The 19,528-nt window shown below is 70.6% G+C and overlaps 1 protein-coding gene across 2 annotated transcripts in view; it reads left to right on the forward strand.

The window, feature by feature from the left end:
- The window catches only part of ZFPM1 (zinc finger protein, FOG family member 1), a 47,561-nt gene that overhangs the window by 25,495 nt on the left and 2,538 nt on the right, over window positions 1-19,528 (forward strand). For both annotated transcript variants that reach the window (XM_070061902.2, XM_070061901.2), the window contains exons 4-8: window positions 8,806-8,939; window positions 13,623-13,725; window positions 14,895-15,104; window positions 17,778-18,008; window positions 18,089-18,184. In XM_070061902.2, coding sequence (XP_069918003.2) covers window positions 8,806-8,939; window positions 13,623-13,725; window positions 14,895-15,104; window positions 17,778-18,008; window positions 18,089-18,184 — 774 coding nt within the window. The remainder of the gene's footprint in view (window positions 1-8,805; window positions 8,940-13,622; window positions 13,726-14,894; window positions 15,105-17,777; window positions 18,009-18,088; window positions 18,185-19,528) is intronic.

A 19,528-nucleotide genomic window follows, 5' to 3' on the forward strand; every position in this document is an offset into this window, starting at 1 on the left:
GCCCCTGCGCCCCGGAGCTCCTCCTTGGTACCCCTCCTGACAGAGCGGGTCGGCCAGACACGGAGGGATGCCGTCCTCCCTGGCTCTGTCCCACGCCCCGTCCCGAGTCCTGGGGGCAGAAGGGGGAGGCCTCCGCTTCCCTGCAGCCCTGCAGGTCGGCATCAGCCACAGAGGCCGCACCAGCAAGCGCAGGCCTGGCACACGCTGGGGGCGGGGGTGAGGGTGTGGCCCGGGGCCCAAGCTTCTCGTGGCTCCAGCGCTCTCCACGCTGGGCTCCTGGGAGGGCCGGGCTCGGTCTTCCTGGCCGTGGAATGGGGCTGTTGACGCGCATGGGGGCTGTGGTCAGCACCCTGGGCGCGTGGGCAGGAGGCGGCTTGAGGGGCCGGAGATGCTGGCTGGCGGCCCTGGCCGTGGAGCCTGGATGGGGCGGGTGGCCGGGCCGTCCAGGCCATGCTCCTGTGACTCAGCGCGGGCCGAGTTATCGTGCGCTGGGCGGTGGCGCGGCAGGACGGCCTGTGCTGACGGACAGCCGGGAGACAGCCTGTGTGGGCGGGAACATCACTTCGGGGCTCTGTTATCGCCCGGCTGGCGCTGCAGTCCCAAGCCTATTTGTCTTAGACTAACAGGCGGGGGAGGGGGCGCTGGCAGATGACGGGGTCAGCCTGGGGTCAGCTGCTGGAGCAAGAGCCCCCCCTCCCGGGCGTCCCCAGGGGAGGCCTCACCGCCCCCTCCAGGGGGAGCTGATGTCTGCCGAGCCCGAGCCCCTGCAGGGACCCTGCGGCTACCTTAGGGGCCTGGGTCTCCTGCACGTGGGCGTGACCTCATGTCGGGAGCCGGCCCGAGGAGGCAGGGAGGCCAGGGAGTCACGTGGAGACAGGGCAGCGGGTCTGTGCGGGGGCCAGGGTGGGCCTTGCCGGGCCAGCAGACGGAGCCTCAGGAGGGCCCGGAGGACGGCGGGCAGTGTGCAGGAGGGGCAACTTACCACAGGGCTCCAGAGGGGGGGCTGCCTTGGAGACAGGCTTTGTAGTGGGGGTGGGACCCAGGCCTGCGTCCACCCCAAAGCTCAGGACAGCCCTCCCAGCCAGGCCCTGCGGACAGAGCCAGAGACCTCGTGGGGGCCGGCAGGGGGCCTAGAGCCTCTTCCTATACCCCCAGAACTGGGGCAGGGCTTCCCCAGGCCCCCTCGCCCTGGGCAGCCCCCTGGCTGTGGTCAGCGGCCCTGTACCTCACACTGCTGGACCCACAGCCACACCGCCTCTCTGGCCTGGCTCTCACCACAGCTCCCACCAAGGCGCCTGGGAGGAGCAAGCGGGCCATGGGCTCCATCACCCTGTCCCCAGGCCCCGGTGCTGCGTTCACACACCAGGGCCTAGCCCCTGCCCTCCCAGCAGCCAGGCAGCCAACGTCGGGGGCTGAGAAGGACCGAGCCTGAGCCCAGCTGCCTGGGCCCCCACTTCTCAAGCTCAGCACCCTCCCAGTGGATGTGGACAGAGGGCAGCCAGACAGGGGTGTCCTGTGAGGGGCACAGCCAGAGCCAGGGTCCTCTGGGCTCCTGGCGGGTGGGAGCCCAGCCCGGCCGCACACTACCCACTGACCTCACCACCATCCGGGTGCGACCATCTGCGGCCAGGGCGGCTAATCAAGCCGCTTCCTCCTTGGTCCTCCCACCCTTCCTGCCCAGCCAGCCTGCGCCTGCCGGCACCTCCCACCTGGGGAGCCTTGGAACCACCTTCCAGAAGCTTCCCCCCGGGCCTGGCTGTGCGTCCTAGGGTATGGCAGCTCACCCCCGACCGGTTGCCTCTTTGGTGAAGTGCCCACCAGTGTGTGTGTGGGAGGAGCCGGGGCCCAGGGTAGCGGGCGCGCATGAGCAGGGGCACTCGGGCAGGTGGGCGGCCGTGAGTGCTGTCACACATGCTGGGTGCCTCCTGGGGGCTGTCACTGGGACCACTGGCGCTCAGGTGACACCGCCACCCGCCTCCCCGTGTCGGTGACAAGTCAGTGTCACCTGTATGCCAACACTCAGCGTGAGGGCAGATCTGGCTTCCAGCTGCCCCTCTCACTGGAGACCTCGGCCGGGAGCCTGGGTGGCAGGCGGTGGCACCTCCGTCCCCCCTTTCTGGAGCGTAGCGCCCCCCAGGGTACATCCTTGGCTAGGAATGTGTTGGGGTCACTGCTGGGCCAGCCTCCCCTCCACTGGCCTGGCTTCTCCACTTCCCCTGCCCAGGAGGTAAGGAAGCCGGGGCACCACGCTGGCCCTGAGTGTGGCAGTGGGGACAGGCAGCGGTCACGCGGTCAGCCCCTGCACGAAACTGAGGTTGGGGAGCGGCGAGACAGGCTGGGTGACCCGGGCCCCGGCCCCCCCTGCCACGCGCCCGCTCCAGCCCCTCTTTATTTATTTATTACTCTTCTGTCTCTGCACAACTTTTTATTCCCTCGCTGCGTTTTTCCATTGCCTCGGCCGTGGACGTGGCCGATAAGATCGGTCCCGGGAGATAGGACAAAGGGGCCGCTGTCGGCTCGAGGGCTGGTCATATCCTGCCCGCAAGGGCCGAGCGGGCCTGGGATGAGCGAGATGCTATCGCGGGCCTCACTGCTCAGGAGGGGCCTGCCAGGCCAGCCCAGGACCTGCCCCTGCCCCTCCAGCCCCCCTGCCCCAGGGATGCCCGGTGCCCTGCGGGCGTCGAGGGCTCTGGGGCTTGTCCCACAGTTCCCTGGGCCTCGGTGTGCTGTCTGACCAGCTCCGCCGGATGCGGTGGGATCCTGTGGGCCCCTTCCGCCGTGCAGTCCCCACAGTGTCCACGCTCGGGGACACTTGTCCTGGGCTGCGCTTGGGCCCTTGTCCCCAAGCGGCCCCCTGCCCCGGGGTGCGCAGGCCGGACAGGAGAGCAGCCCGAGGCTTTTTCTGGTTTGTTTTTGGGTCCTAAGAATTTCCGCAAGAAGGGAAGGCGTGATTCTAGCAGAAGCAAATGCCACGCAGAGGCCCACGTGTGCGTCCTGGCCACAAGTGGGGGCGGGGGGGGGGGACGGGTTCCCCAGCCCTGTGCCTCGGCTGGTTCTCCTGAAACCCCGCCCACCCCTGAGTGCCCCTGGAGACCCAGGCCCTGGCAGGGTCACGGTGGCCAGTGGGGAGGGTGTGGGCGTGGCCCCGAGCACCCGGGGCTGCAGACTCCTGGGCCTGGCTGTTGCAGGACAGTGAGCCAGGCCCCTGGAGGCCCTGAGGTTCCTGAGAGAGGCCCAGCTGGGGACCCTTCCTGGTCATCCTGAGAGGCTCTGTCTTCCTTCTTCCCAGCCTCCCCGAGGGAAGGAACTGGGCACAGCAGGGGCTCAGGGCCCGGGTTGGGCCCCGTGTCGCCTGCCTCGGTGCACGGCCACTCTCTGCAAACCCCGGTCCTCCCTCACCCTCGGTATCCTGTCTGTGCCCGAGCTGGTCTCGACCCTGGATGTGAAAGCAGGCGCTGTGGGCTCCACCTGACTTCCAGGGACTCACTTCATGGGGGGCTGGCCTGGGGCTGAGGCCTGGCGCCCCATCTAGACCCCAGGCCCTCCCCTCACCGATGCCTCCCTGTGCAAGGAGCCGAGTGGCAGCAGAGGATGCGGGCCGGGGCCAGGAGCTGATGGGCTCACTACCTTCCCAGACCCGGCGCTCAGCTTTACGGGGGGCCTGGCGTGGCCTGAGTCTCAGGGCCCCAGCAGTGCCCACTTCAGGGCAGTGGGGTAGTGCTGTCCGGGTAGGGAGCAGGGACGGGCCTCTCTCTGGGCAGAGCTCCTGCCTCGCCTGCAGGTGTGGGAGACACCCCACCCCCAGGAGCTCATCTCGGGTTGCAGGGCGCAGGCAGAGCCCAAGGCCGCCCCCTACCCTGGACTCTGGGGCTCAGCGCAGCCCCCAGGCCTCCTCCGCCCGCCCAGGACCGGTCTGGGGGGAACTGGGCCCCACCCTGCACTGCCTGCCCTCCCAGGCAGTCCCAGCGCTGCCATTAGCCGGGGCCAGGGTTCAGCCCGATAAAGATGGGCTGTTGTTTTGTGTCGAAAAATCAATAATCCCAGCGATGTTCCTAGCGATAGGGAGAGAAGTTCACAGACACCAGCTGGCAGGTGGGGCAGGGCGGGGCCTCCAGAGCCTGGGGGCTGGCTCCCCTGTCCCCGGAGGCCCCAGGCCGGGCCCCTCCAGGGGACCCAGACCCCAGCCATGCTGTGAGGGGGGCCTGAGCTCTCTGGGAGGCTCTGCCTTTCCCATTTTCCAAGGCGGGCACGGGGCAGGGACAGAGGGGCCTGGGCCTTGCTCATGTCCACTCTGGCCCAGGCCCTGTGCCCAGGGGACACAGTGCCCAAAAGTGGTCAGCGCTCTGTGGACAGTGCAGTGGGGCACTGTTGGAGATTTCCTGGGCACAGGCCTGCAGTGGACACTGGCTGGCACTCACTGGTCCCGGCCGTCCCCAGCAGAGTCCCTGCCGGCCATCGCACAGCCCCCTCTGCTGCCCGCCCCAGGGAACATGGATGCCGGCATCGGGGAGAGGAGGTGGCGCCATGCACAGTGGGCGGGCACTTGGAGCGAGAGCCCAGCAGGTGCTGCAGGCGAGGCAGGGCCCCTGGGCCCTCGGGCAGGTGCAGCCAGACACTGCTGCGGATTCCGGAGAAAACAGGCAGAGAAAGTTCTGGAGCTTGGAGCCGCGTGGTAACCTCTGACCTGGCGTGAGAAGGCACAAGGACTCAGGGAGCAGACGCCGGGCACCGCGCTGAGCCAGCAGGGCAGAGGGGCCCACCGGGGCCCCCGGGCTGGAGCACGTGGGGCGGGGGAGACCCTCGCAGCTGCCCGCCGTGGAACGGGCTTTGCTGCTGTTTGTGGCCGTGCTGCGGCGCTGGGCACAGCACCGTGTGAAGTCCCGCAGAGGGGCTGCGGCGGGCGCCGTCTGGGGTCCTGGCCCTGGGACGCCCAGGCCCGGCTCTGCCCAGCGCGCAGCCTGTGGGGCTTTCTCGGCAGCCTGTGCTTATGCGCCCACGCTGTCCAAGGAGGGAGGGGCGCGGTCCTGGGCTTGGGGTCCAGAAGCCTGCCCCGGCCTGCTGTGCCCCCTGCCGGCCACAGGGAGCAGGAGGAATGGCCCGCTTTGCCCAAGCCGTGGGTCAGCCCCGCCCTTCAGCACTTGGTCCCAGATGAGAGCCAGTGGCAGGCCCCAGGCCCTGGCTCCCCGCAGCACTCCCGGGCCCCCGCCACCTGCGGGGCGACCTTGGGGCAGCTGCTGGCCCTTCCCGGCCCGGCCGCTGTGTTTGCGCAGATGTGTGGGGAGCACATGTTCTCAGGGCCCAGGCGGCCGGCCTGCCCTGTGGCCGCAGAGACTTCTAGAACCCTGCCTGGCTGGGGTTTTCCTCCCCCTCCCCTGCTCCCTTTTCTTTCCCTTTCTGTGACTTTTATCAAAGGCAAACAGCACGATCCTCGAGATAGGGCAGCTCCCAGCAGAGCTGGGCCCAGCTGGCCTGGGAGAGCCGTGGGGCGGGCCGGGCGGAGTGATGGGCCGATTAGATAAGCGGGTGCTGGCGGTGACCCCGGGGTGGGCACCCGCATGCTGACCACAGACCACAGCTGGGGTAGAGGTGCAGGGGGAGGGCGGCCGAGCCCTCTCGTCCTCCCTCAGGGCCTGCTGCCCACGTCGGAGGCCAGGGCTGGCAACTGCCCGCGTCCTGAGGGGTCCCGTCACCTGGGGCAGCTTCTTGTTGCTGGCAGTGCTGAGGGGAGAGAGGCCAGTGCTGGCCACGCGGGTGGACGTGTGCCCTGCAACACGGGAGGACTTCGTGCTGGTGCCCACTTGCACAGATGAGTAAACCGAGGCTCAGAGCCAGCTGGACAGAGGTGGGGCTTGACCACAGGCCTCGGCTCCGGGACCCAGTTGTCCACCCAGGGCACCCATGGCCCTCGTGTGGCTCCTGAGCCTGATCCCAGCTGCCCCGGCCCCCAAGGGACTGCTCGGGGTGGAGACCGAAGCGGGTTTCTGCAGAGTCGGCGAGTCCTCCTCTGGTTCCGCTGCAGACGCTTAGGGACTGACAGGCCGGCGCCGCCGTAGGGAGCTTGTCCCAGTGCTCGCCTGGGGTGATGGCCCCCATCCGGCAACCTGGACCTCCGGGGAGGCCGCTCTGAGAGTGGACATTGAGGCGAGAGTGGGCAGAGCCAGCATCGGGGGGCAGGAGGCTGTGCGGCCCCCCGCTCCCCGCATGAACCCCCGAGTGCCTCCTGCTGTGCTCTGGGAGGACTCCCTGCGTCCCGGTCGGGACGGGGCTCCCGGGGGAGGTGGAGGCCAGGAGCCGGGGTCCCGGAAGAACAGGCAGCGGCCTGCGCAGCCACCGCAGGGGTCCCTGGGAGCCCCCAGGCCCAGCCCTGTCCCCAGCGTCCCGTGGGGTTTTGTGACTGAGTGAGCAATGAGCCACAAGCTGGGGACGGAGCTTCCGGTGCCCCCTCCCCCCAGCTCCGGGCACGGCTCGGGGGCTGCCGCGCCCCTCAGGGCCCCAGGTTTCCTGTTGAGCCGCTGTCTACATGGCCGCCACCATGCGTCCGACCCGTGTGGGACACTCATCCCCAGCCTGGCTGGGCCTGCCGGGAGCGGGGCCTCACTCACCCCACGCTGCTTGTGCGCTTTTGCTTCCGCTGGGGGAGGGTCCCGGCCGGGGCCGCCCGGGCTTTGGTGAGCCCGTGTGGGCCGAGGAGGAAAGGGGAGCTCAGGAGAGGCCGCTGTCAGGCCGCTGTGGGCAGCTGCCCAGGTCAGGCGGGGCAAGCAGGAGCTGAGGGGGCCGTTCCCCAGCCACGCCCCACATCCACCCAGAGCAGGCGCCCCTTCTGTGTCCTAAATCTTTATTTCCTTGTATTTACTTGAAAGGCGAGGAGAGAGGCTGTGGTCGTCCATCTGCTGCTTCACGTCCCCAGATGCCCATAGCGGCCAGGCCGGACCGGGCCGAGGGCGGGGCCGGGGGCTCGGTGCAGGTCTCCGTGTGGGTGGCAGGTGCCTCCCAGGGCTCCTCAGGAAGCTAGGATTGGAAGCAGAGCCTGGACTCGAGCCCAGGCTCCGACAGCGGGTGCAGGGGTCCCGAGTGGCCTCATAAGCACCGTGCCAGGTGCCCTTTCTGCTGTCCAGTTCGTCGGGGACAGCGACGCTGGCGCTGGCCCAGGAGGTGGCTGTCGTGGCCGTGCCTGGTCCCCGGCAGACCCCGCAGGAGTGGGCTGTGCAGGGGCACAGGACGCTGGCCTCTATCAGGAGCCAGCCCTCTCCCGGGCACTGCCCGATACCCAGGGAAGTGCCAGCCACACTCTTATCTGGGAGGCTCGGGTCACGGCCGTGAGTGCCGATTAGCACATGGGGCCGTTTGCCTTGGGTGCACAGTGGGGCCGGGAGCTGGCCGTGGGGGGCCAGGACACAGCACCAGCGTGACTGGCGGGGGCTGCCCTGGCCCTCACCACGTCTGGGTGGCCTCCAGTGGGAGAGGGGCGGGGCTGCTGCCCTCCAGCGAAAGCCCTCGACTCAGCAGTGACCAGCTCCTACTGGGGGCTCCGTGCCCCACCCAGCCTGGGAGCTGCCATAAGGGGCCTGGACCCCAAGAGGGAAACAAGGACCCACAACTCCCCTAAAGAGGGTGGCGTGGCCACGTGGCTCCGTCCGTCCCAGCCAGCGGCCACTGGGCCCCACAGGTGCAGCAGGAAGCCAGCGGCCCAGGGCGGGGCCCCCTCGTGCGAAGCTTGGAGCTTCTGGGTGCCACCCCACGGCCCGACCGCCCTGAGCTGGGGTGGGTGGGGCTGAAGAGGAGCCGTTCGCCGGCTGGGAGACGAGTGGGCGCCCACCGCAGAGGGCAGCCATGTGGGGACCAGAGGCACCCATATACCCAGGACGTGAGCGCCATGGCCCTCACGGGCATTGGGGTTCAGCTCCTGGCTGCATAGGCTGCCTGTCACTCCCCAGGCCACTCCCTGTCCCGAGCTGAGGATGGCCCGGCCCACATGGGCCATGCTTGGTGCCAGGCCCTACGGGGCAGGCGGGAGGGAGTCCAGGGACCCTGGCATCCTGGGAGGCGGCCCCAGTCAGTGGCTGTGGGCTGGGCTGCTGCCATCTTATCTGCCGGAGGACAAAGCCCGCCAAGGCTCCGCAGCCTCCAGGGGCATTTGCATGCTATCTCCGCCATTAGGGCCTTTATCTGATCTTCGGGCCCATTAAGGCCACAGCCTGTGCAGTGCGGCTGCAGGAAGTGGGGCCAGGCCAGACCACGTGAGGCCACCGTGGGCCTGGGGAGCCCTGGGGTGGCCTGGCAGGGAGCAGCCTCCAAGGGAGTGGCCAGCGGCATCCGTGCTGCCCCAGGAACAGGTGCCCAGGCTCACGGAGGGCAGCTGAGGGCCAGGGGTGGGGGCGCCCCTGGGGCATGAGGCAGCCACCTCTGTCCCCACACGTGGAGGCAAGAAGCCCCCGTCGCGGTCGGGCTCTGCCTGCCTCTGGCAGCTCCCAGCAGCCTTTGCCCGCGTCTTCTCCTGACCGCTCGCTCTGTCTCAGGAGGACACTGCTGCTGGAGTCAGGGCCCATCCCGTGCAGGACGCGGTCCCTCGAGCTCCTGAGTGTCCCTGCACGGCTGTCTTCACCCTGGTGCGTGCGGGCAGCGGCGGGGGCGTCCCGCCGGGCGCCTCCCGTGGGCTCTGCTGGCCACAGCCCCACTGACAGCAGCTGTCCCAGATCTCGGGGCCAGCTGCAGCCACTGGAGCCCTGAGAAGGCCCACAGCGCTGGCCTGGCCCCGGCCCTCAGGCCCCGCGGCTGCCCCTGCCTCACGCCTCCCTGTCTCCACAGAGGAGCTGGAGCTGCTGCTACAGGACGGCCAGAGGCGCGTGCGGGCCCGGCGCGGCCTCGCCCAGGGCCTGGCCTGGGGTCCGTTCCCGGGGAGCATCCAGACGGCGGCCTCGTCCCCCCGGCAGGCAGAACTGGTAAGGAGCCCCACCCAGGGCCCCTGCCACCCACGGGGTGCATGGCCGTGTCCACCTGTACCCACCTGAGGCCCTGGCCCACCTGGGAACACTGGCTGTAGTGTGTCGGGAAGTGGGGTGACCTGCCCAGGGGCCCAAGGAGGGCTTCCTGGAGGAGGGCACCCGATGCGGGCCCTTATGGAGAAGTGGCAGTTGAGGCGGGGCGGGGGGGCTGGGCCTGCCGGGTCAGGAGGGCAGAGGCAGCGCCCGGGGCAGGGGTCGCCCACGCGGGCCCTGGGAGACCGGCGCCGGGGACGGTGCCTTGGTGGGCAGCAGCCCCCACCTGGGCAGCCCCTCGCTGCCACCCCGTCCTGTTGCCCACTGCTGGCTGACTTCGAGGGCCTCCTCCCTCTGGCGGGGGCATGGGGGGACCATCAGCACCTGTCCTACACGACACCAGCGGCGGAGGGCTGGGAGATGCCGTGTCGTTCCCAAGCATCCTCTGGCTGGGTCCTCTCGCCCAGGCTCCGGTGCCCTCTGGGTGGGCGTGGCCATGACTTCGGCCGGGTTTGTGTCCGTTCAGGCGTGGCTGGAGCAGCGAACAGGAGCCGGTGCACACAGGGCTGGTGCTCTGGGCCTGGCCGCCCCAGCCCCTGGGCCCAGCGCTGTCCCTGGCAGCTCTGGCAGCGGGCGTGGTGGGGAGCTACAGGAGAGCCCCTGGTTGCAGGCCCTGGGACCCCATGCCCACGGCCCTCACTCCACGCACCCCTGCGGCAGGGCTTGTGCTGGCCTCGGCCGCCGATATTGGCGGGGCCTCCGAGGGTCCAGCTGAGAGGCTGGGGGGGCTGGCCCAGCACACAGGCGTCCCCCTTCGTGTCCAGGCCATCCCATCGCACAGAGCGCAGGCTCTGGGGTCTGTAGCGTTAGGCCATTGCCCACCGTGTCGTGCCCTGCGCCTCTGCTTCCCCGGCCTGGGGGCCCCTTGTGGGCATGGTGGGCAGGAAGCTGTGCCAGGAAGGAGCCCCCCCCAGTCGCGGGAGGCGGCTGATGGCTTGGCCTGGAGCTCCACCCCCCCGCACTCTGTGTCAAGGAATCCCGTGTGTGGTGACGAGGCCCATGGCAGGAGAGGCTGCAAGCTGGCTCCCTCCCCCATGTGCCCTCCCAGACAGATAGGCCTGTGCTGCAGACCCCTGCTGACCCCCACAAGGGACCCTTACCCACGCACCCATTTCACAGGTGGGGAGACTGAGAACCCGTGAGGGTAAGACCTGCCCAGGTCTCCCAGATCAGACACAGAGGGAGGGTAGGACCCTCATCTGCCCACCCTGAGCCCCCAGCAGCACTCCCTGCCCCCACCCCGCCCTATCTCATGCAGAACTCAGTCCTGATTAACCCTTATCTGCCCGGCGAGGCGCCGAGGGTACGGATGCGTGGGGCAGACGCCTGGTTCCCGAGACCCCGCTTATCGTGCGGCCCCGCGGCCCCTTATCGAGCTCAGCTCGCGGGTTCCCCCCCCCCCCCGGCCCCTGAGACGTCCTCAGCTGCCAGCACTGGGCTCGCAGAGAGGGAAGGGGAAGTGAGCGGCAGTGCAGATCGGATGCAGCGACCCTGCCCCCGCCGTGGGGACGGGCGCTGCTCCCGCACACCCTGCATCAGGCGTGGGGGCTGGGTCTTGGTTCTGCCACCGACTTGCTGGTGACCCTCCCCCTCCCACCAGGATCTTAGGGACCCAAAACGAGCAGTCAGGTGCAGGAGGTGGATGGACAGATGTACGAGCAAATGGCCCCGCCCCCTCCAGCGCTGGGCGTCCTGCAGCCCGTGGCTGGCAAGCACTTGTCAAGTCTGGCAGTGCCCTGCCGAAAGGCCGGGTCTGTGCAGAGGCCTCAGGCCCGCCTCCCCGCCCCTGACCCATGGGGTCTGAGCAGCCCTCCCCAGCCGAGGGCTCGTGGGCATGGCAGCGCCCAGACTCGCCGCGGGGCAAACCCTGGCCAGGGCCCTTCCCCCGACTGCCCTCCTGTCTGTCTGGGATAGGTGATGGCTTGAAGGACTCAACGCCCCACCCAGCTCCCCAGCTGGTCACCGTGCCCACTTCCTGCTGGCTCTCTGGACAGGCAGCCCAGCTGGGCATGCCCCAGACAGGGCCGGGCTGCTGGCTGCTGGGTCCTGCTGTGTGAGGCTGGCCGGGGCCCGGAGGGGCGGGACAGCAGTGGCTGCTCCTTCTCTGCTGCTTCCTGCCCGGCGTGAAGTGGGGGCTGGCACGGGGTGCAGAGGCCCTCGTGCCTGCGACCCCGCAGCTGCCCGTCACCCGCTGGGCCGGGCCCTCGGCCCACTCCCGTGCCTGGCGCCGTGTGGAGAGGCGGCAGGGGCGGCTGCAGTGGCACGGGCCGGGTGCACAGCCTCCTGTGGGGCCTCGGTCCTCTCGCCCGTGCACCGGCTCCTCGCAGGCTCCAGGGAGTGGGAGGAACCCGAGGCCAGAGAGGACACGGCCTGCGGCTGAGTGGCACGTGGGGGCCTCATCGGGTCCCCCGCCCCGGCCGCTCTCGGCCTTGACCCTCCCGTGCCCTGTGATGACCTGGGGAAGCCGGCGTGCCCTGCTGGCTGCTGGAGTTCCTAGCTCCCTGGACGGGGCTGCACCCCCGGGGGCCCCCACCCCCTCCCAGCCGCCCACACTGCCCAGCGAGGTCTGGGGACCCCGATGGAGCTGTCGCAGCAGATGCGCTGCAGGTGGGGTTTCCGATGGTTATCAGCCGGGCACGGTCAGCCGGGCCTGGTCAGACACTGACCCTTTGTTGGGGGAAACAAGGGCGCTCTCAGCCAATCCAAGAAGCTGCAGTGGCCGGCGTTATGCCGGGGCGGGGGGCGCTGGGCATGCCTGCCCCAGCCGAGTGCCGAGCCTGGGGTGGCCAGCGGAGGAGGTGGCGCGGCCTCGGTTCTCCAGGGGTCAAGGGAGAGGCGTGAGGTGGGCTGGGCAGTTACAGTCGGGCCCTCCCAGGCTCCTGCCGTGCCCACAGCAGCACAGGGCTGGACCCCAAGGGGGCGGGGGGCGGGACGGCCACGCTGGCTGACGGCTGCTGCTTCCTGCCCCAGGGTGGGAGACGGGGCAGCCCCGGGCTGACTTCGGGGTCTAGCTGTGGGGGGCGGGGAGGCCAGGCCCTTTGGGTTCCGGGGCAGGGAGGGCCCTGGGTAGGCTGGCGGGATCCTGGTTGGGTGGGGGAGGTGACAGGCCCCTGCCCCGTTCCTCCTGGGAGCCAGGCTCTCCTCCCGTGCTGTCCCTCCCTAGCCTACCCCCTCTTCCTCCTCACCCTGTCCTAACCCAGGACAGGCGCCAGGCGGGAGCCCCAGGGTGTCAGGGAGCCGGCGGTGATGGGGGTGGGGGCCTGGCGGGGGCTCGGAGCCTGCGGAAACGTGGGGCTGCTGCGGCGTCAGCACAGCCGCAGCCGCTTTATCAAGCTGCGAACACGCTGCTTCTGGGAGTGATAAGCACTGAACCGGCCGGGAGCCTGTCAGTCTCAGTTTGAGGTTTAGAAATATTGGGACGAATAATTAGATTTCATATCGTCGCCGCAGCCCATCGCGGGATCGGGCAGTCATTTTCTCACCCTCCCCCACTCATTAATATTCATTAGACTCTGGGGAGGCCCCTGCCCTGCAGCCCCGAGGGTCACCTGGCCACTGCTGTGGGCTCCTCCCCGGCCATGGCCCCCCCAGGTGCCCCACCGGGGGCCCCGCCTGTGCCACCAGGCCCACCGCCTGCGGAGCCCCGGGGAGAACGAGGGTGAGCACGGCCACTCATCCAGCAGGCACCGGGCCAGGAGCTCCGCCGAGCGGCCTCGGAGCCATGGGGTGGCCTGGAGCCCCGTGCCCCCTGGGAAGCCCGGGCTGGGGTGCGTGTGGCACTGTGCCTCGCTGAGTTGTCACCAGGAGGTCCCAGCCCCTGGGGCCCCATGGACGGGCTGTCCCTCAACTCCACTGCTTGTGCAGAGCCCGGCTGCTGCCCGCCACGGGGGCCTTCTGGGAAGCCACTGGCTCCCTGCTTCAGGCAGGCTCGGCTCGGCTGACACCTTTCCCGGAAGCCAGAGTCACCAGCTGTCACCTGGAGACGCTGCCCCTGGCACTGACGGCCCCGCGCACCCCTGGCCGCAGGACACGAGGCAGGAGGGCTGGGGCGTGGCCGCTGCAAGGGAGGGGACGGGGGCTGAGGCTGTCGGGGCGGCGGCCACCCCCCTGCCCCAGCCCTCTCTGGGCACCAGGGGTGCAGGAAGTGAGGTGGCCTTGGCCGGCCAGCAGCCCCCGGAGCGGAGCCCAGAGGGCGTGGCTTCCCCACCCTCAGGCCCACTGCAGAGGGCCAGCAGGACCCTCCCCTTCCTGTGCCCGCTTCCTCCCCGTCACACGGCCAGGAGGTGCCTGCTGTGCGGGGGACAATGCTGCCTGTCCCCAGGAACAAAGGCAGCCCTGCCACGCCCCACGCCAGGAGGGAGCCCCCCCCCCCGCCGTAGTGGGGGACACGAGGCCCAGGGGCTCCTCCTGGGCATGGCCGTGGGGAGGAGCCTGAGGTGGGCCCAGGCCCCAGTCACCCGGCTGTGTGTGGAGCAGACGGCCTGGCCTCGCCGGGCCTTGGTCTCCGAGAGGCCAGCGCCTGTCTGGACGGCAGCGCCCAGCTCTTCCTGTGCTGACCGCCCCCGCCCCCGTTCCCGCTCTCCCCAGGATGGAGCCCTGCCCCTGCTGAGGGTGGACGAGGCCTGCTGGCTGAAGACGCTGCCCCAGGCCCTGACCCAGGCCGAAGCCAACTCTGAGATCTACAGGAAGGGTTGGTGTCCAGTGGCCTTCCGGGGGTGGGGACACTAGGCTCTCCCTGGGCCGGCCCTTAAAGGGAAACCAGTCTGAATGGTGGGGGCGGGCGGGGGTAACAAGGCACTTGGGCTACACCCAGTGCCCTCGTTAGCACCCACTGTGGCCACGCGGACCAGGGGCGGCCCCGTGTGTTTGGGGTCAGCCCTGGGTGCCTGTGGCCGTGCCCCCAGGCGTGCGGGCACTGAGAGCTCACCCCGTGTCTGCCCGGCCCGCCCCTCCTGCCTTCTGCAGTGGGAGCAGGACAGGGCCCCCACCCTCAGCCCAGAAACTGCAGGTGGGAGCTTGTCTTGCTAGAATGTTCTGAGACCTCCACCGGCGTCACCTCTGCCTGCAGCCTATTGGGTGGCGCACCGGCGGTGGGAGGGGCCAGAGGCCGCGGAGAACCAGGGCTGGAGCAGGTGCAGGCGCAGACCCAACTGCTAGGCCAGCCCCTCACCCAGGCGCATCCCAGCGCTCAGAGAGCACGGGGGCTGGGCGCCGCTGGCGGTGGTCAGCTGTGGTTGCACTCAGGATTTGGCTTGCGGGCACTGCTGTGCTGCCCCTCCTGCCAACACGGGCAGCCCTGCTCCGGCCACGTGTGGCGGCCATGTGGCCAGCCGGGACGAGCAGGGCTCCGTGCAGTTCGACTGTGAGAGTGACCGGGTCCTGCAGAACCATAGCTAGGGACACGGCACCCACCCGGGGGGGGAGGGGCAGGACTGGGTACAGGGCAGCTCCTCCCTGAGGCCGGCGGAGCCCTGGCTGCCAGCCCGCCCGTAGACCAAGCTGGCTGCGCTCGCCCTGGATTTCGTTAGCCAGGGCTGCCCCCTTCAGGCCACCACAGGAATAGCTGCTCTGCCAACTTGTAGCAAGCATTGTAGAGCGTCCATCTCAGCCCCAGGTTCAGCCACCACTTTCCCTAGGGGGCCAAGGGCCGCTGCACCTGTCCCAAATGTCTCTCCTTTTCTGAAAACAGTGCAGCCTTGTGCACGGGACAGGGAGGCCCAAGGAGCAGAGGGGAACAGCTGTGGCCCTGGGCATGGCCGCCCCCGCCTTGGCCTGGGCCCGTGAGGAGCAGGCCAGGCAGCCGGCGACCATGAGCCCATGTTGCCGCCGCCAGCGTCATGGTCGGCTGTGTCCTTGCAGACGAAGCCCTGTGGTGCAGGGTCACCAAGCCGGTGCCCGTGGGTGGGCTCCTGAGCGTGTTCCTCGTGGCCGAGTGCTGCCGCATCCCCAGCCACCCCGTGAAGAAGGAGCCCACAGAGCCCCAGGGCCCGGTCCCCACGCCCAGCGACATCCGGCTGCTGCCCCAGCAGGCCGGCATGGCGTCCATCCTCGCCACAGCCGTCGTCAACAGTGAGTAGCCAGCCCCAGGCCTGTGAAGACCGCTGTGCCGGCCACGCCGGGGGGGGGGTGCCAGCTACCCGCTGTGGAGAGAAAGGGCAGGAAAGGGGGGAGGGGCAGCTGTGCCACGGACGTGGGGGCAGAGCCCACAGTGGCATGGTCCAGCACGTGGGACAGCCACAGGCACCGGCTGGCGGGCAGGGGCTCCCTAGCCGGCACTGCCCCCACCGGGGGGCGCAGCTGGCCCGGCACACTAGGTGCCATGCCCACCTCGCCGCTGGGGGAGGGGCTCTAGACAAGCCCAGCGCCCACCTCGCCGCTGGGGGAGGGGCGCTAGACAAGGCCAGCGCCTGGGGGACACTGAGGGAGAATCCAGGCCCCTCCTCCCAGAAGCCTCGTGTGACACCGTGAGCAGAGCCCTGTGGGTGACAGCAGGTCGGTGGCACAGGCCTGCCCCTCCGGTAGCCGCCACTCTGCAGGGTCCAACCACACCTCTCAGAGCCTGCCTCAGCCCACGGTGACACGAGACGTGGCCAGGCTGCCCCGTGGCCCCCGAGGCAGCACTGGTCGGGCGGGGGCGCCGGGCGGGGCGCCTGGGTTTGCTCTCCAATGCAGGCTCCCCCAAAGGCGTTTTCATTTATCTGAGACAGAAACGGAGGCCCCTCCCCGCCCTTTGTCCCAGATGCCTGCAGTGGCCACAGCTGGGGGCTGGGAGCTCCCGTCAGGTCTTCCCTGTGGGGGTCAGGGTCCCAGTGACCCGAGCCAGGCAGGAAGCGGTCAGGAGCCAGGGTCGGGGTGAAGCCCCAGGCCGTGTAGCATGGGCCCCAGGCGGCTTAGCCAGCAACTTCCCGCCAGGCCCCCGGGGGCTTTATGTGGAGTCCACCCCGGATGCCCACTGCCCACTGCGGGCCGCAGGTGGAAGCCCCCCTTCCAGACGCCTGGCCATGGGGGCGGGGGCAGCCAGCTCGTGTCCGCCGGCGGGGGCAGCCAGCTCGTGTCCACCGGCAGCAGACGTGGGGCCGGGGCTTTGGGTATGGCCATCGCGGGGACGCTGGCCGGCACTGCCCCCACCGGGGGGCGCAGCTGGCCCGGCACACTAGGTGTGCACTAGCTGGCACTGCCTGGGAGTTGGGGCGGACCCTGCTGAGCGGCCTCACCCAGCAATGCTACAGGGGAGCCTTGGGGGCAGCTGGGGACACGGCCAGCGAGCAAGGCCTGGAGCGCCCAGGGCTGGAGGCGCCGGTCAGAGTGGGCTTCTGCCATGCCCAGGCCATGGCAGGACCAAAGGCAGACGAGTGACCACTAAATAGCAGCATGGTGCTCACCAAGACCCTGACCAAAACCACGCCAGCGAGGTGGGCGGTTCTGGTGCAGTGTGTGCTGCCGGGACTGGTGACATCGGCGTGGGCCCCCCCCCAGGGAGCTGAGAGCCAGCTTCCGTGGGGGCCAGGAAGGGGGGGCCCTGCTTCTCCTCTCCCTTAGCAGAGAGTGGCAGGGGACATCAGGGTTTGGGGCACAGGAGGCTGGACGGCCACATCCCTGGTGCCGGCGACTGTGCCACTGGGGGGTAGCGGGCGGCAGGGCCGGGTCCGGCAGATGGTCCTGCAGCAGCAGAGGCCACTTCCGGTCTCGTGGGACACTTCCTGTGGCTGGTATGATGGGCGGCTCCTGGGCCCCGTGTCCCCTCTGCGGGCCAGGTGCTTGGTTAAGGTTCACATGTTTGCAAGGGCAGTGACAGAGGGACCGAGGTCCATGCACCGGGTCACTGGGCCAGGCCCGGAACTCCTCCAGGCCGCCCTCATGGGTGGCAGGGGCCCAAGCCCACGGGCCAGCAGGCAGCCGGACCGGAAGCAGCTGGGCCTGGACCCAGCTCTGCCCCGTGGGATGCCAGTGTCGCTGCCTCTTCCTCTCCACGCAGCCCGGCCCACGAGCTCTGCCTCTGAGGCTCTGTCCCTTGGCCCATGTCCCTGTCACCCTTCCGAGTCCTGCCCGGCTCTCTCGGGCAGCAGAGCCGCCGTCCAGGGCTTCAGTCTCACCTGTGCTGCCAGGGGAGGGGTCTTCAGGTGCCCCCTGCTGCCCTGCCCAGGACACAGCCTTGGTTGGCGGCGGGGGTGACCCTCACTGCACGTCCCCTGCTGGCGGCGGGTCCCTCGGGGCCTCAGCTGACAGCAGTGACCGGAGCAAGGAGGTGGCTCCCGGGGAGTCACAACGGCAGGGCTGGGGGCCGGGGACCCTCCACAGTCAGTCGGTGCTTCCGGGACCCCAGGGCCTCCCAGGGGCGGGGGCCCACCCTGGTGACCGTGCAGCAGACCGCCGAGAAGCGGGGAGGGACGGAAGCACTGCCTGGTCTCCAGGTGAGCCGTCCTCTTCCCCGGGGGTCAGGGGCCGAGCAGAGCGTCCCCTGAAGGCGGGCCCCTCGCCTGCTGGCAGCCCCCAGCCCAGCGCATCTGGCCACCCCTGGGGTCGACTGTGTGGCTGCAGCAAGCCCGGCCAGAGCCAGAGGCTGACCCGAGTGGGGCGGGGCTGCCGCATCTGCCTGCTTATGCCCGCCCCCGGGGCCGCCCTGGGGCCCCGCACCCTGGAAACCTACAGGAAGGGGAGCCAGGGCTGAGGCGCGGCTCCCCGGGCAGGGCGGGGGTCTGGGTGGCCGGGCGGGCGCCCGCCTCAGCACCCCCTCCCCCCCAGAGGACGTGTTCCCCTGCAAGGACTGCGGCATCTGGTACCGGAGCGAGCGCAACCTGCAAGCCCACCTGCTCTACTACTGCGCCAGCCGGCAGGGCGGCTCCCCGGCTGCGGCCGCCGCCGACGAGAGGCCCAAGGAGCCCCACCCCAACGAGCGCGTCTGCCCCTTCCCCCACTGCCGCAAGAGCTGCCCCAGCGCCAGCTCCCTGGAGATCCACATGCGCAGCCACAGCGGTGAGCCCGGCTGGACGCCCCCGGCGGGCGCGGCGTCCCGCGGGGGTCCCACTCACGGGCTCCGCCCACCTCTGTTCCAGGAGAGCGCCCCTTCGTGTGCCTCATCTGCCTGTCGGCCTTCACCACCAAGGCCAACTGTGAACGCCACCTCAAGGTGCACACAGACACGCTGAGCGGTAGGTGGGCTGCGGGGCGCGGGCAGGGGGCTGCGGGGCCGTGCAGGGGACTGTGGAGGCATGGGGGGGCGGGCAGGGGGCTGCAGGGCCGTGCGGGGGACGGTGGGGGGGCGGGCAGGGGGCTGTGGGGCCGTGCGGGGGACTGTGGAGGCATGGGGGGGCGGGCAGGGGGCTGCAGGGCCGTGCGGGGGACTGTGGAGGCATGGGGGGGCGGGCAGGGGGCTGTGGGGCCGTGCGGGGGACTGTGGAGGCATGGGGGGGGCGGGCAGGGGGCTGTGGGGCCGTGCAGGGGACTGTGGAGGCATGGGGGGGCGGGCAGGGGGCTGTGGGGGCATGGGGGGGTGGGCAGGGGGCTGCGGGGCCGTGCAGGGGACTGTGGAGGCATGGGGGGGCGGGCAGGGGGCTGCGGGGCCGTGCAGGGGACTGTGGGGGCGCGGGCAGGGGGCTGCGGGGCCGTGCAGGGGACTGTGGGGGCGCGGGCAGGGGGCTGCGGGGCCGTGCGGGGGACGGTGGGGGGGTGGGCAGGGGGCTGCGGGGCCGTGCGGGGGACTGTGGAGGCATGGGGGGGCGGGCAGAGGGCTGTGGGGCCGTGTGGGGGACGGTGGGGGGGTGGGCAGGGGGCTGTGGGGCCGTGGGGGGGCTGTGGGGGCATGGGGGGGCGGGCAGGGGGCTGTGGGGCCCTGTGGGGGCATGGGGGTGCGGGCAGGGGGCTGTGGGGCCGTGTGGGGGACTGTGGGGACATGGGGGCGCGGGCAGGGGGCTGCGGGGCCGTGCGGGGGACTGTGGAGGCATGGGGGGGCGGGCAGGGGGCTGTGGGGCCGTGCGGGGGACTGTGGGGGGGTGGGCAGGGGGCTGTGGGGCCGTGGGGGGGGGCTGTGGAGGCATGGGGGGCGGGCAGGGGGCTGCGGGGCCGTGCAGGGGACTGTGGAGGCATGGGGGGGCGGGCGGGGGCTGTGGGGCCGTGCGGGGGACTGTGGAGGCATGGGGGGGCGGGCAGGGGGCTGTGGGGCCGTGTGGGGGACTGTGGGGGCATGGGGGGCGGGCAGGGGGCTGTGGGGCCGTGTGGGGGACTATGGGGGGGCGGGCAGGGGGCTGTGGGGCCGTGCAGGGGACTGTGGGGACATGGGGGGGCTGTGGGGCTGTGCAGGGGACTGTGGAGGCATGGGGGGGCGGGCAGGGGGCTGCGGGGCCGTGCGGGGGACTGTGGAGGCATGGGGGGGCGGGCAGGGGGCTGCGGGGCCGTGCAGGGGACTGTGGAGGCATGGGGGGGCAGGCAGGGGGCTGCGGGGCCGTGTGGGGGACGGTGGGGGGGTAGGCAGGGGGCTGTGGGGCCGTGGGGGGGCT

This window comes from Oryctolagus cuniculus, chromosome 18 (assembly GCF_051225735.1).
Source record: "Oryctolagus cuniculus isolate XC-2025 breed Fujian yellow rabbit chromosome 18, ASM5122573v1, whole genome shotgun sequence".
Classification (NCBI taxonomy): Eukaryota; Metazoa; Chordata; class Mammalia; order Lagomorpha; family Leporidae; genus Oryctolagus; species Oryctolagus cuniculus.